We start from the raw sequence: 16,129 nt of genomic DNA, 5'->3' as shown, positions 1-16,129 counted from the left end.
TTAACTGGCCTGCATTTTTATATAGCTCTTTTGGTAAGTATTTTAATGAAAAACCCTTCCAGAGTTTGAAGAGTTGTAAGCTGAGAAAGCTGATGCTTTTAGCTCTTTGTGACTGAAAACAATGACAAGCACTCATATCTTTAAAACGGACTAAGAGAAAAATCATTAGGCTGATAAGAAGTCCTCCCCAGTTTCCAAGGAGGCATGGAACTCAGCTCAGTATATCTAGTTCTATGCTTGTTCTTATATATGTGTTAGACAGTGATAAAGTTGATATTGTACTTAGTTACTAAGCCACAGAATTTTTATTAACATTATGTAACCAATACTTGATAAAAACTTGAATGCCCAATTGCGCTTACCTCCGAACTGGAATTTTCCCATTTGTATTTGTTAGAAAGGCCAGCTTCATCCAACTGAAATAGAGAAACAAATATTTTAAAAATACTATTTGTTAAAATTAGGATACTTATATTAAGCTTTAGGTTACTGACATCCTTCTGAAACGAGTATAAAGAGATGATTGTTTGGTAATAAAAAATATTTCTCTGTAGTCTTCTAGTGTTTGAGGCAGAGCAGTTCTTTAATTGTAAAGGCAAAAAGCAGCCAAAAAGAATCAGCGTATCAGTTAACAGGAGTTTGAAAAGAAGACAGACTCATGGGATTCTGTTTCCATATACATCAGCAAAAGAACAATCCAGACAATAATTAAAATATACAACATCAACAAATCAAATGAATGGTTATAAATTCTCTTATAATTTCTCTTGGGCAGGTGCCAAATATAGACTTGAGACCTTTTCTGATCACAATGAAGGATAAATCTTAAACTAGTTTAACACCATTCAGTTTATTACACTGTATTTTTTTTTTTTAATAAATTTAAAAGAAATGTAAGAATGACATTATAAGGCTAGAAAAAAGGAGAAAAAGGGAGGAAAGAAGGTAACTTACTGTTTCTTGAGACATGTCATTGGACTGACATTGTTAGCTCTAAAGTTATGTATGATGGATCCAAGTCCTTCTACCCATTGCTGAAAAACATGAAAATACAGAAACACCAAATTAGGAAAACTGTAGATGGAAGAAATTGGAAAGTTTGTCTTGACAGAAGGCTTTTCTTCCTTGCAGCTATGGATAATGTTAATATTCTGAGTTAAGGAAAAGAACCCGCCCACTTCACAGCCTACAACACCACAAAAAATTCCAGCTGCATTTTACCCATTGATATGTTATCCTTCACTAAACAAAGCGATTGTGCTTTCTATTCTTCTAAGTACCACATGCAGCATCTGTGGTGCTATTAAAACAGTTTACTGCCAGCAAAGGAAAGCAGTCCACTGATTGATTTATTAAGCTTTCTAGTTATAGCCCATATAAATATATACCTCCCTTTCAGTCGTTGCTGGCCTTGTTAGCTATTACTAAGAAACATTATACAATATGTGATGACATATGTAATTGGTCCAGTGTTAGAAAAAAGGAATGAAACAAAATATTAATAAACTAGAGCAGACCGCAGGGATGTACAACAGTTGCTCTCTGATGCTGACCTCACCTAACACCCTGTTACATATTCAGTCCTGTTTTCTTCCTGGCTTCCTTCCTTAAAAAGCAAACATTCCAGTAATCATTGAGATGACTTTTAGCCAACAGCAGCATTACATCACTTATGTAATTCCTTTTTATGGATCTTTTTTTCCACTATAGCTTGTACCTAGACTTGGTAGTGCTATATAGCAGAAGCTTAAGGATTAGACCTTAACATGAACTCTCATTGATTTCACTGAGAACCCTGGCAGGATGAAGCTATAGGAAGAGAAAAAATGATAGCATTACAGGCCAAGTTTGATCTCAATTATGCCATTGTAATGCTAGGATTACTCAACAGATAAATTACACTGGTGGAACTGAGATGGGATTCAGTCCACTGCTTAACATCAACCTTATGAATAAAGCTTCTTGCTTCCAGCCAAATTCTGTGCGTGCTGCTTGAACTGACTTGGGCAGGATCCAGAATTTGACACTTAAAAATAGATGCGGATTAATATATTTTTATTTTCATGAATGAGTGTTGTACTTCTGCAAATCAGGTTAAAAAAAAGCAAACAGCATTTATATAGGATGAATACTGGTGTCTTTGGACATATTGTGAATTGCATATATTTAAATCCCATTAGTTAAAATAATGCACAAAAAGGTTTAAGATGTCCACTCAACAAATAAACATACTCAAGCAGACCCTTGTACCTGTGACACATTACAAGCCCATCACAAAGATCCTTTTAAACAACAAATTGTTGTCAGACTCCCTTAAATGAACCTTATAGATCTGAGTAAGTGGATGATTTGTCCAAAATAAGACATTTGTTAATACTTATATATTCCTTATTAAGTTATTCTTTTTTAGGAAGTAATGCATAAAAATATGCATACAACTAGATAAAGTGTGTATCTGAGAATCATCTGAAAATAAAAGTCTGATTTAAGAGAAAGGCAGAGTATGTGGGGCTTCTCAGGTGTGTTGTTATGCTTTGATTTTATTATCACATTTGAAATACACAAGATACCACATACATTCATCACACAAGCAAGCAGACAGTCCAGCAGACAAGCAGGCAGTGAGGTAATGCAAGCGGACACTCCATCAGTTACTCTTCTTTCTGAGCACTGCTCTTTTTCTCTCTTTCCCTGTAACATTTGCCCTGCCCTTGCCACCTCATCGTGCTCTAATAGCCCAACTTACCCTGTATTTTCAGGCTTAGCAAATCCCTGCCAGGGAAAAAGGCAGCCACCTCCCCACCAACTCACAATTCCCAGACATATAAGGATGTGGTGTCACCTCTAAAGCAACTTCCACACCTGGGCTTGAAAACAGCCCACTAGTCTGTTCTCCCATTTCTTGTTTCCCAACTTCATGAATAAATGGACTTAGTAGTCAGAGTATGGATGTGCTGTCTAGGGATATAAAGAAAGTAAGGCTCATGGAGAGAGATATTTATTATTATTAATAAAACTAATATAATTGGAAGCCATTGACCAACTTAGGGAACACATATCTTTTCCTACAAATGTTCCCTCACCAAAGATGATACAGGAAGATTGTTTGCAATAATTTCAGGAAAAGTGTCTGAACAAGTCTCACATACATTTAGATTCCCTGGAACCGTGAAAACTTGACTCTGATTTACCAATTATTGTATTTATTTAATTTGATAAATTAGAGTAAAATGTCACTTTATTGCTACATTAACACTGTCACAGCTATATAAAAATTTATTTTCTCTATTCCCTCACAAGCAACTCAATCTTTTAACACTGACCCAGAAAGTAAAATGGTATATGCACTATAAACAAACATAAAAGAATCCTGCAAGATTTAGTTAGGCCAAATGGATGTTATGAATAAGATCGTCTTTTAAAAAAAAAAAAAAAAAGGCATTTATTTCTATCATCAGTGCAGTACTACCAATGACACCATTTCAACAAGAAATAAACACACACAGATCCATTTTGATTTGAAGGCAACAGGCTGCAACTACACCAGATATGAGAAAATTTAACATTTAGCAGTAAGGTTACCCAGCATTCGTTTCCAAAGTTACTTCTATATATTAGGAACGGCTGCCAAAAAAAAAAAAAAAAAAAAAAGTAAAAAAACCAACCTGCTAGAAAAAAGTAGATACAGTGAAAAATCACTAAGCACTTAGTAAGCAATTTCTTTGCAGAAAGTATCCTGATGATTCCCACTTTAGAGGGACTCCCTAATCTTTATTTAGTGATAAGGCCCTTTCCTGACAGAGATGCAAAATCAGGAACTCGGTTCATGTTCACTGAAAGAGCCCAGAACTGCAGCCAAATGCTGATAAAATACAAAAGCATCACATCTCTGTTGGCACCAAGCAAGGGATTAACTTTAAAGTCTCTGCCCATCTAGGAATCGTCTTTACATTGGCACGATGTCCCCTGGGCAGGATATGGGAGCTCAAGAGTCACACTTTTTTATCCGTGCCACATCACACAGCTGCAGAAGGATGTAGCATCTTGCTGCCTGGGCTTTGGTTTGGGACTAAAGTAATTTCTGGAGTGTTTCATCAGATCTTCCTCATGGCTACCAGCTGGCTCCAAAGTAAAATTGGGAATAAGAGAGCTGAGGAAAAAAACGATGTTTCTGGATTGTGAAGATACTACGTAGAATTGAAATGACATAGGATGAAGAAAATTCTTCATCCACAGATTGGTATACAGGCTCAGTGCAACACATTCAAATTCATTGTCAACTGGTCAACATGAAACATCCTTCTGAGCTAGAATGGTTTCCAAACAACCACCTCCACAACCACTTTTAAGGCAATGTTATCCAGTGCACAGATGTTCATAAAGTATCCAAAGCCCAAATACTATATGACAAAAGTCAAGGTGCAACACATTCTTTTCTGTCAGCAAAGCATTGCCAGATTAAATGTACAGCTGTCTGATGACATGGTGGAAGAGATGAAAGAGCTCAGCTTTTTCCCAGCTAACACACTACAAAGAACACAGCAGCGGCAATGCTTCTGTGCTGTGAGAGCACTGCTGATTTTACAGAGATGAAGGTGCAAAACATGTAAACCTATGCAAGTAAACAGGGATAAAGATCCTACATTCTTTTCCTTTGTGCTCAGCATCTCCATAATGCTACGTCTCCAAAGAAAGAAAATCCTATAACAAGATGAAACTCTGAAATGAGGTAGATACTTCACTTTGGTCTTACAGAAAATAGAGTTGCAAAATGTTTTTTGATAGAAATACAAGATGCATTTTTTTTCTCATTTATACTAATGCTAAACATTTTCAGATTTTCAAAAATGGCTTACTACCTTTAATCTGTCAATGGAGCTCCTAAATGGCTCTCTATATACCAATAATTACTCTGGGCCCTGCTATCTAATCTTAGAGAAACAACCAAGAAAAGAAATAAAAATGAAGACAAAGATACCTTAAACACAAACCCTCAGGCTGGCACAAGAGGCCAAAATCTAAGTACACTGTAGACTGAAATAAGCAGGCTGTCTTGTTTTTCTTTAACGAGATCCAATATTGTCAAATATCCCTATAAGGAGAAGGTGCATGAAAAATTTATTGAAGAAGCATACTCCATTTTTGCTGGAGTACTCAGATGCTTTTGAGGCACTTAGTGACCTTGTGTTAGCTGAGGTTCATTGATGAAATACAGGCAGCAGCAGCAGGGTGCACAGATAAGTTTGACCTCTCAGCTTTCTTTTAGCCATCAAGCTTTCATTTAGGAGTGTTAAAAAGGGCAAAAATTATGAAGCACTAAAAACCACTGTAATCTACAGCTCATGCAATTCCAGACAAGGTCATCTGTGGCATATTTATAAACAAGGTCAGTATTATGCAGACCTCTCTTGAGGTGATTTTACCTTCACTTTTTCATTGCAATCTCTCCATGGTAGCACTCTGCTTAATTCAAGCAGTGGGAAAACCAGGGAGGCAAGGAGGCATTTCCCCAATTTCAGTATTCAGTGCCTGTGCCTGGCTGTCAGAATCAAGGGCTTAATAATTTGAAGTTTCAGGAAACCCACGGAAAACAGAACCACATTTCTCAGTTCTTACTGAGAAAGAAGTGGCCTGGCAGGATTCCCTGGTATTTTGCCCTTATCCATTGACGTTGTGACCAGCAGATGTCCCTCTTCTCTCAACACAGATGTCTGAGAAATCGTTTCTGTTCTATAAAAATTACCATGTCTCTACAGCATGAGACAAGAAAAGCCAGGGCAGTAGACTAAAGATAGTGCAAAAGCCATCCCCTACCTGATCAACTGGAGCACAGATTTGTCAGATATTGCTACAAACATTCTGTTACAAAAATAAAAGGGCCTCTTCCTACTTCAAGTATTTCATCTGGAAAGCTGAGGCTCACATAAACACTGCACTGCAAGTCGTGTGATGTGTCCAGATCGCTTCCACCCTTCAACAAAGCCTTCCATCCTGGAACGACTTTTCCAGCACTGGAGGGGTCTACTCTGAAAGCATCTGGAAAACTCACTTTGGCTGCTTCATTATGCAGGTTCAGACAAACATAGTAGAGATTTACACAGTGAAATAGACCTCCTGGCTACAGAGAACCAAAGCTTAAGTTTTCAACTTATTGATACTTCCGTAGTGGTGTAGCCAAGAAAGAACACGAAAAAAAAGCAGAAAGGCAAGCACATTGAAATCACAGACATTTAACCACAGTCTGGCCAGGATATGAAGGTTTCTCTAGAGAAGATGGTTTTACATACTTGGCAAAGGGCTACCTGAACATGTAAGCAGAAGTCATAATTAAGATGGTTATAGTTTAGAAATGTTTATCATGTAGGTTATGAGACATAAGCCATATACTAGCATGACATAGAGAACTGCAGTAGAATTTTAGAATAATGTTCAAGTAGGTTCTGCATTTTTTTTTTAGAAAGACTTACCTTGAAACATTAAAACAAAGCAAAGCTATGGGAAAACAGAACCTTCCTGTAACATATCTGTGGGATATTCCTGTGGGAATCTTCTGCTGCCCTCTAGTCTGCTGCCTCCTAGCAGTATGATTTGGGCAAATAATTAATAACTTGTTTCAGGGAGGAAAAAAAAAAATCAGCGTTAACTGACAATATATATATATATTTTTTTTTCTTTTAGGTAAAAAGAGACATATACTAGAACAGCAACAAAAAAGATCAATCTGAAGAGCTTCACCTTAAAAAAAATGATGGTGATTTTTACCGAACAGAAATCAATTTTAAAAATGAAAAATACTAGTCCAGCTGAAAAGCTGAGATAGTTAAGTACATCAAAATGAAATGATTTCAACTGCAGTCCTCTTCAATGCCAAATATTATCAGTTGGATAATTAAGCTGGCATTTTGCCTATATGCTGCTTTTTAGCATGAATAACAAAAGTATTTCAGTATTAGCTAGTCATTCTGGTGCCTCACAGGTTAGCCATCAACGTGTGATTCAATATCTCAGTAACACAACTCTAGAAAATATCTGTTTTCTACCAAGTCCGGCTATGCCATTGAGAAAGATTACTCCCTTCTTCTTCCCTCCCTGCCTCCCCTTCCAACCTACTGCCAGCAAAAGGGTGTGTGTTGAGCACTCCTTGACTAAGGCTATCTCAAACACTGGTGTGAGCTTCAGCCCTAAAAAGGTAATGAATTAGGAAAATTCACTTCCCTGAATTGAATTAGGAGTGTTCACAAACTCCTTCAACACCATGGCAGTGGGAACAGTACTTTCTGGGAGAGATGGTTCTTCTCAGTAGCGTTGCTGAACCTGAGAAAGAACGACTGTCAGGACAAACTTACGCCTTTATTAAAGAATGCAAAAAGAGCTGACTTGAGTCAGGATAATTTTTTAAGTTAAAATCCTCAGTGCATTGCCAAAATGGATGAGCAAAGAAGAAAGTCCAGATTTGGGGCTGTTAAACTACAACAGCTTCACAGGACTTTTGCCAACATTGAATAGGCAGCCTATAGCCAGGGTGCCTTCACATCAGCACTGTATTACTTCCACCCTAAGGAAATTTGCGTCCAAATACTCGATGGCCCTTGCAGATGTCCTGCACTGGGGAAAGCAGATTGTCAGATTATTAAGTCACAGGCAGTCCACTTAGGAAGAAAAAAAAAATAAAAAAGCACACAAACTTTACAATAATCTATATAACCTGATTTAACCAGGATTCAAAACATTAGATTTTAAATTCCACCTTTTACAGTCACTCCCTACTACCACATTGAAGTTGCTTTAGGAGTGGACCATGACAGCTGCTTGCAATCAGAGACAGAGTACACCCTATTTTGTCGTCGTTTTGTTTTAAGAGTGGAAATGAAAACCAATTTCTCAGCTGAAAACACCAATAAAATTTAAGTAGATAGAATGTAAATACCAGAGTTGGAGCTTGGAGACAAGTGGGAAGATAATAAACACACTCTTTTTGTTGGAATAGTTATCCTTGCAGCTCAGCAATGACTTGGCCAGACCTCCTCAGCCCATCACCACAAGAGGCAGAGGAACATGGGGCTGCCTCAGTGCAGAGATGAGGACAGATCAGTACAGACAGCCCTGCCTGGAGGGAAGGGTTAACTGCTACCCACAGAATCCCTGCCTACCTGCAACAGTGGGGGCACTCCTAAGGGACCGTACCTACACTCAGTTACTCTGTCCTATCCACCTGGCAGAATCTGCTTCCCACTGATCCCATTCCTTATGATATGGATAGCCTGAAGAAGGCAGACACTCGCATTCATTTTCTTCTATGTCATGTTTATGCAGTCCCATTTACAATCCAGCCTTCAACAAGTAACAATTACTTCTTGTCTCATATGACAGTATGCAGTTTATCTGTCCAACATTTACTTATGGGGAAAAAAAAAAAAGAAAAAAAAAGCTTTCCATTGTAGGTTATGGTCTCCTAACTCAAGGAGTTGGACTTGATGATCCTCATGGGTCCCTTCCAACTCAGGATATTCTATGATTCTGTGATTATCTACAGAAGCAGAATATCTTTTTGCCCTATTTCTGTCACTCTAAAATAAAGGTTCTGGGCTTTTGCATTTGGATCTCACTGAAGTCCCTTGTTTTAAAGCATCCCAATCAGGTGCCAACCAATCCTGATCTTGGTTTATCTGAGGAATGGCTAAAACTTCTGCAGCAAGTAACACTCACTTTCCTTATGGCAACCAGGGAAAACAGCACACAACTACAGATATATCCCTTACCCAAATCTGGGCTGCTTAAACCACAATCATTGCTCCTTTATCTCCAAACTCTTGTCTCTGTTATTTCACAGTAATAGTTTACTTTTTAATGTGGACTATATATCAAGGCCCATTTTAAACTGCAGTAGTAGCTGCATTGCTACCTAATGACATGTAAAGACCTGCTGCTTCTAGAGGAGATTTAGTATGCTCCGGAAGAAAGATGTTTTCTCATGATCAAAACAGGAAGAATCACAAAGGAACAGTTCTATCTGCAGATAATTCCTAGAAAATTTTTTTGCAGCACAGATATAGTAGCAAGTTGATGTACTTATCATATATGAAAGACCATCATATTACAGACCAAATGAATTCCCGTATGTCCATATCCCCAGCAAAGCTGCAGCTTTAGGTGCAACTTAGAAAGCTCTACATTGTTTTTGACTTGATTTACCTTACCGTCTCCGTCGTGTCTCAAACATGTTAGATCAGGTGGATCAGCATTGTTGGAAAATTACGGAAAACCTCCCAAATGCAATTCTCCTACATCTATAGGCCTCTTAGAACCCACACACAAGAAGACTGCAGTATATGACATTTCTGATAAGCATGATGGTGGTTAATGAAGCAGGACATATTTTAGATCGTATAATCAGCTCATCTATTGTGACAGCATATGTAACTGGTTAACATAGACTTCACGAAACAAATAGTCTAGTACAGTTTACAGAGATTAAAGATGGCTGTCAAACTTAACTACACCTTTTTTCTTTCCAGAATAAATCAGAGACATTGTTGGGTTAAGTATAAAAGTGAATGCTGCAAGCATTTCTTTTTCTTTGCCTCTTAAATGTTTGCAAAACATAACCATGGCACATTATTTCCCTGAGAGCCTGTTGAAAATACACACAGTAAAATCCATTTAGTGCGTTCATGTAAGTTATACAAGAATGTCTCCTTTCATGGAGTTTACTCAGTACTCCCAGTGCTTAAAGATGCATGGATCCAAGCAATGAAATATCAACCAAGTCTGCCAAGGGATTTAATGATGCTGTATTCAACAGGCGCTCTGTTTTAAAGGAGGGGTTAGCAGGTGTATGTTACTCATCACTATTCAGTATGTATCTCAGAGGCAAAACAGGGTGTAATATTCCATAAGTATGGACAATCAGAAGAGAAAACCAAAAAATGTGAATTTTTGAAGTCCCTTGAATCTCTGGATTTAAGCTATTATCAGTACTCTGGATCAAGCTTCTCGGAGCAGTTTAGAGCAGATAGATAGAATACCAGGTCTTGGTGGAGCAACAGAACTTTCATTGTAAACTGCAATCTTCAACTTGCAGGCAAGATTACATGTAAAAAAGCACCATTGTTTTCTTAAGGCTGTTCCACGTAAACGGGAAACAGAAAAGAACCTGGGTACACTGGAATCCCCTTAACTGTACAGAATTTTCTTTCCTGCTTTTGTCTTTTCAAATAATATGAGCCATATGATACAATTAGATTATCACCAAACAAAATTTTGGAGGGCTGGGCTCCACCCACCATGAAAATAAAAGTAATTGCACTTCCCTTCAGCATCACTACGTGCTATAAATCCACTGCATAAGCTCCACATAACGTGCTGTGCAAGACTCATGCAGAGATACTACATAGTTAGGGGGAATGCTGTGTCCTATATGTCTCTCTGCTTTTGATTAATTACCATGCATGCAGAGGACGGTAAAGTCACTATGTCGTTTCACTATAGCATATAGACATTTTACAGAATGCTCCAAATGGATGTTTGTTGTCCTTTTGCAGAGTGTGGTAGCAGACATTAAAAACAGGCATTTCAGTCAGCCAAACAGGCTGACTTACTTCAGAAAAACAATCATGTACTGCTGAGGAGCTCTTCTTTTTTTCCTCCCACACACTGTTTAACTGTGAAATACCTTGGCTATTTCTGTGTTTTCCGCTACCATGAAAGTGAAGCTGATGTTCACCAGATCTGTGCCACTGCAAACACACACTATCCGTCCTTCCAACTCATTTTCTGATTTTCCAACAGCCTCAAGTGCAGTTAGTATTTTGGGATCCTGTTAAACAGAATAAACAGCTTGTTACATTTGCAATACTTTTGTTATGCAATGCATTATGGTAAAGATGCTATTCGATCTTCATATACAGTAACACCTTTAAACCTTTGCCAATCATATTAGAGTGCTTTCACTTAGGATCATCGTGTATAAACCTAGAAAACAATATATTCTAACAATCATGAACATGACTGTAAAAGCTCAGCCATAAATGAGGTACTTTAAATACATTTCAGAAAGTTAAGTTTGAAATTATGTATATTTTAGTCATGAAAAAAGAAAAATGAATCACTCCAAGGAATGGAAATAGAGAAACAGTATTAACCTCTACGTAACTTATTCCTGTCTAGTTAAGTCTGTAATTACTGAGAGTTATGATCTGTGTGACTTTTTGGCTGTTTCTTAATGATACATCTTACAAGCTGGTATCTCTGTTGATGGTCAAGAGCTATGAATTTAATGGGCATAAAGAACAAATTACCTATGTAAAGTCAGAGTTGAAGCATATTGGTATGGTTGGCTGCATGAAGCATGGGGTTGTCTGCACCACCACTTCCTATGACCCTTTTCTTTCGGGGAAGCATTTTAGTTTATGGAATCCCAAGAGAATTACTAAGAGATGGGCATCTACGGTTAATATAAAAACATTTAGCACTTGAAAGTGGAAATGCAGAGGTCTTAACAGATAGATTGCTTCACGACAAATTTTCTAAACTAAAGGCCTGCAGGACAGAGGCCCAAATTTAATCTCAGAACATTCTGCTTATACTTTCTGAAGAATACCATTTAAATTGTTTCCAAAGCTTTGGGCTTCTACAGAAGCTGTAGCTAGTCCTTCTACTGATGTTCTTCAAAATTGCAGACAGTGACCACTGACTCTCTGACCACCTAACTACATAAACAGGAATGCAAACAAAACTTTCTAGGCTTTTATATCCAAGTAACAAGAAGAAACAACACATTTTGAACATAGGGAACAAACTTTGAAATATGGAATATTTTTTTTTCCAGTTTCTTAAAAAATGTATCACAATACAATGTTAGAAAAATAATTAAGAACTCCTAACACATAAAGCTTAATGCCTGTTCAAGTTTCACAGCATTCCGAAAGCTAAGCACCCTACTAAATCAGGGAGACCAAATTACAGAATCTTCCCAGTGCAAACACACCAAATCACTTGCGTTTAAAACTTAACATTTTAGACTTATTCCTAGAGAAAAGCTGTGTTGTTGGTATTTGTAAGAGAAACGAACTCTGTTCGGCATTTCACATTTTAAGTATTCTTTGTTTAAAATATGCGTATAAATTAGCTATAGAGTACCTTTGGTACAGCTCCAAAACGAACACTGTTGATCAGAGAACATTCTAATACCTGTCCTTCCTGAAATAGAGAAAAAAAAAGTACAAGTTCAAAGGCCTGTTAGGAAGCGCACCAAAACCAACATATTTTATTTGTAATCACTGTTCATTAACACTAAACAGTATTTCCCTGTTATTCCCTGTTATTTATGTTAATTCCCTCTTTAAACACCTATGTAAATTCCAAAAGAACAGAACCAAAGCTAGTGTTGTATATTAAAGTAACACGATATTTTACATCTTTAAAAACTAGGCAGTTTATAAACTAAGTGCAATAATATGTAATACATATTTTTGGCGTAACTGTAATTTACCTTTCCTTCACTTTTCCAGCTCAAAAAAAAGCCAAATTCATCCACTTGAAAGAGACAGTTGCTTTCAAAGACAAAAGATTCCTATACAAAAGAAAATACAGATCATTATTTTGGTCAGTTTGAGAAATGTCATAGATCAATTTATTGCTCAAAAAATAAAAGACTGTTACATTTTTCCCCACATGCCTTCCTGAGGAATTTGCCATTCCTAAGCAATCAGATGTGAGAAGGAAGGCTTTTTAAAAATGATCATTTTTAATGATTTCTTTTTGCCAACATTTGAAACACTAGAATGCACTTAGTATTTTCACACTTTGCTTTGCATGTATAACATTTCTTTCTTAATAAAAGCACCGATTCTTAGCTCAAAATCTTAATGAAATGGAACTTCAAAAATATTTATTGAAAACTGAATGCTTCAAACTAAGTTTAAAATTATGTAATTGCCAGCATTACCTTCAGGATCAAATGACCGCATTTTATTTTAACATTCAGAAACTGGGAAGCACTTTTACGTTAGACTATGATAGTACGTACATGTATGCCATGAGTATTTTTTAGCCAGAGTATCTGGCAAGCAGAATTTGAAGGATATTGATTAGTAGAGAAATCAAGAAAGGATAGCATACCAGAGGGACTGGACAAGGCAAAATATCAGATTAGCTGAATTAAAAAAGAAATTTCCTCCACACACCTCCAGCCCCAATTAATGCATCATAAATTAAGCTAAAACGTAGGATAACACTGTGCAGAATCAATCATTTTTTTTCAATAAAAAAGGATCCAGGACTTCCTTACTTCCTTAATTGAAATCCAACAAGCATGGGGGCAGGCTACAGCACTGCTTACTGTTTCAGAGATCAAAGCGATGCTCTGCATTAAGGGCTGAGGTACCTTTCTGATATGCCCTGTCTTCCTCTGAGCATATAAGCAAGACCAGTCAGAACATTAGAGGTGTTTCCAGAGTAAAAGGTCTTACATACAGAACAATCTGAATTGAGGTAACAAAACAGGTAAAAACTCCCATGCCCTCAGTCTTTGGAGCACACTTGTAAGTCAGTAACTCTGCCCAGGACAGACTTGTCTCACTGGGTGACTCTGGGGCTGCTCCCCTGCTCAGCCTGGGATGAGGAACTTCATGGGGCAACCACCACTTTCTTTTTGGTGTTTGCCATGGCACAAGGGCCTCAGGTGGGCTGAGGAATACTCACATTCCAGTTAGGTCTTATCCCGACTTGACACCAGGCACAAAACCGAGCAAGTACCTGGATCCAGAGGTTGGTAATGTCTTTGAGCCCTCCTAGATGGAGGCAGCCAAAGGGGCTGTGCTGTGCTTGGGATAATTCTTCCTTTTTCCTGAATACACTCATTATTGAATGGTATCTACCACTTCCAGACAATGTTTTTTTTTTGTCATCAAATGAGGTTTACACAACTTAAGGACTGTAGTTTTCCATCCAAGTAGCAAACAACTATGTTAATTTTACAAGCAGGGAACTGAGATAGAAAATAGAAAGTTGCTGTAGCTTAGCCTGAGCCAACACCTCTACAAATAAGTTTCCAGCATGTACTGCTCTGCTCATCTTTCTCTACCACAGCTTCTATTTTCCTGCCTTCACCCTAGCACTCATCCTTCATGAAATGTACTTATTGCCAGACAACTCAGATTTACTAGTTTTACAGCCCTTGGAGTCCTGCAATGTTTCATATAAAAACACAGCTAGCTAGCAATCAAAATGAGTGCCTCTTGCATTTTCCAGAGAGATTACTCATACAATAAATGGCAAGCTGTTTGTTGTTGTTGTTGTTGTTATTTATTTCACCCCCATCTATCAGAAGCTCTTGATGTAACAAAAATGTTTTCACAAAGATGTTTATGTAAACTGCATTCATGCTGATGTCCCACCATAGCCCTGATCCTATTCACTAAATTACTTTTTTTTTCCCTGCAATTTGTCTTCTTGCACTGTAAAGAAAGCACCTACCATCAGACCATGTACATGCAATATGACTAGTAATGTTCCTAATCATGTCTGATTTTTTCTTCCCATATTCTGAGACATTCCTCTTCTAGACTCGGACTTCTCAGCAGTCAAATAGGATAATGCTTTGCTCAAAATATATTTCTGCCATTTTGTATTTCTGCCAGTTAAGGGACTCCCATATCAGGAAAAACATGGATAGAGACGCTGCTCTACATTACAGTAACCTAGATTTTTCTAGCCACTCAACAAAACTTGGGCACAAAAAAGACCTCCCATGCTGTACTAGAACTATTCAGTCACCCAGACCCTCGACCAAGATTCCTGAGCCCCAGTTTTACACTGACTTGTTGTGTGACCTCAGTTCACTTACCATTTATCTTTTTCCCCACATGGTCTTTCTGTTAAGGTTGGGGAATTAAGTACAGAACCTCAATTAGAATGGGAAGGCCAGACCTGAAATCTTTATCTTGAAAATTGCAAGCCTTACAGTACAGAACTGGATCTTGCTATGCTTGCATAACATGACTAAAGCGATGGTGTTTTTCTCTTAGGTAGGCTATCTACTTGCTACGACAACACAATTAAATCATTGCCTATGTATATCATAAATCTGACAATATCAAACAGCTACACCATCTAGTGCTCACTGTTTACAGGCTACAGATCTTAACTTCTGAGTCACTGTTTTTTTTACAGCCCTTGATGATTCCTTGTAAATTGCAGATGAAATATACAGTTAGTTACCCAAGTGAAAGCCTTTTAACGTTTCCAGAAGAGCCCCTTTCAATAAAACAAACCAGGCTTCCAACTGTACAATAGCAAACCTGGAGTGAACTGTAGCAAAACTTGCAGCAATGTAGATGGAGCTTATCACATGGATGGCCAGAGAAAATTCTGTTCCAAAGGTGGCAAGTAGGATCCCCCTCTCTACAGAGTTTTGGAAGGCAATAAATTCAGCTGGAAAGACCAAGACTACTGGTTCTACCATTTAACCCCATGTATACACAGCGCTATCTGTTGGCTAGTCCTGCACAAGTGCATGCTGAGCACACCAACCTACTGTACAAGAGAATTTCATTTCAAGATGTCTCTTTCTCCCTATCACTGCATCAACGACACATGTGCCACACTGAGCATTCTTGATTCCACACTGAGATCTGAGTGTTTGAACTCTTTTCTGTATCATTCTCAGTTTCTCACCTAAGGTGCAAGAGAACCACCATACCTCCTCATTTGGATGCTCACAGACTGAATTTCTGGAATAACATTTACTGAAGGAAAAACAGAGCTTTTAGGAACCTCCCTTTTTAGGTCGTTCAAAGTCTATTAGTACCTTCTTAGTTTCTCTGTCCCCAAAACTGAACATACAGGGTAAAATAACTGTCCTTACCTTGTCGGTTCTCGTTATAAAAAATACTTTTTACCTACATTTCAAAAGGTTACGGAATATCATAATATCCCTGAAGGGACTCACTTCCTGTCCAAATGATTAAAAATAGTCCCTGATAAAATTATTCTCACAGGTATATCAATGCTGAGGATAAGGTAAATGTCTCAGCACTTTATTTTGGCTGCCTATGTAAAATGTCCTATTTTGCATTCCTTTAATAGATTTGGATTAAAGTATAGCTGAAACCAGGATCACAGTAATCAC

General features: G+C 37.7%; 1 protein-coding gene across 11 annotated transcripts in view; it reads right to left on the bottom strand.

The window, feature by feature from the left end:
- PLCB4 (phospholipase C beta 4) overlaps positions 1-16,129 on the bottom strand; it is a 233,445-nt gene that overhangs the window by 75,029 nt on the left and 142,287 nt on the right. For all 11 annotated transcript variants that reach the window (XM_084513193.1, XM_084513192.1, XM_084513194.1 and 8 more), the window contains 5 exons: positions 12,491-12,571; positions 12,139-12,198; positions 10,673-10,816; positions 955-1,034; positions 363-416 (listed from right to left, as the gene is read on the bottom strand). In XM_084513193.1, the coding sequence (XP_084369319.1) occupies positions 363-416; positions 955-1,034; positions 10,673-10,816; positions 12,139-12,198; positions 12,491-12,571 (419 nt within the window). The remainder of the gene's footprint in view (positions 1-362; positions 417-954; positions 1,035-10,672; positions 10,817-12,138; positions 12,199-12,490; positions 12,572-16,129) is intronic.

This window comes from Aythya ferina, assembly GCF_964211825.1.
Source record: "Aythya ferina genome assembly, chromosome: 3".
Taxonomy (NCBI): Eukaryota; Metazoa; Chordata; class Aves; order Anseriformes; family Anatidae; genus Aythya; species Aythya ferina.
The sequence above is the reverse complement of the archived record's forward strand: the minus strand, read 5'-3'. Positions and strand labels throughout refer to the sequence as shown.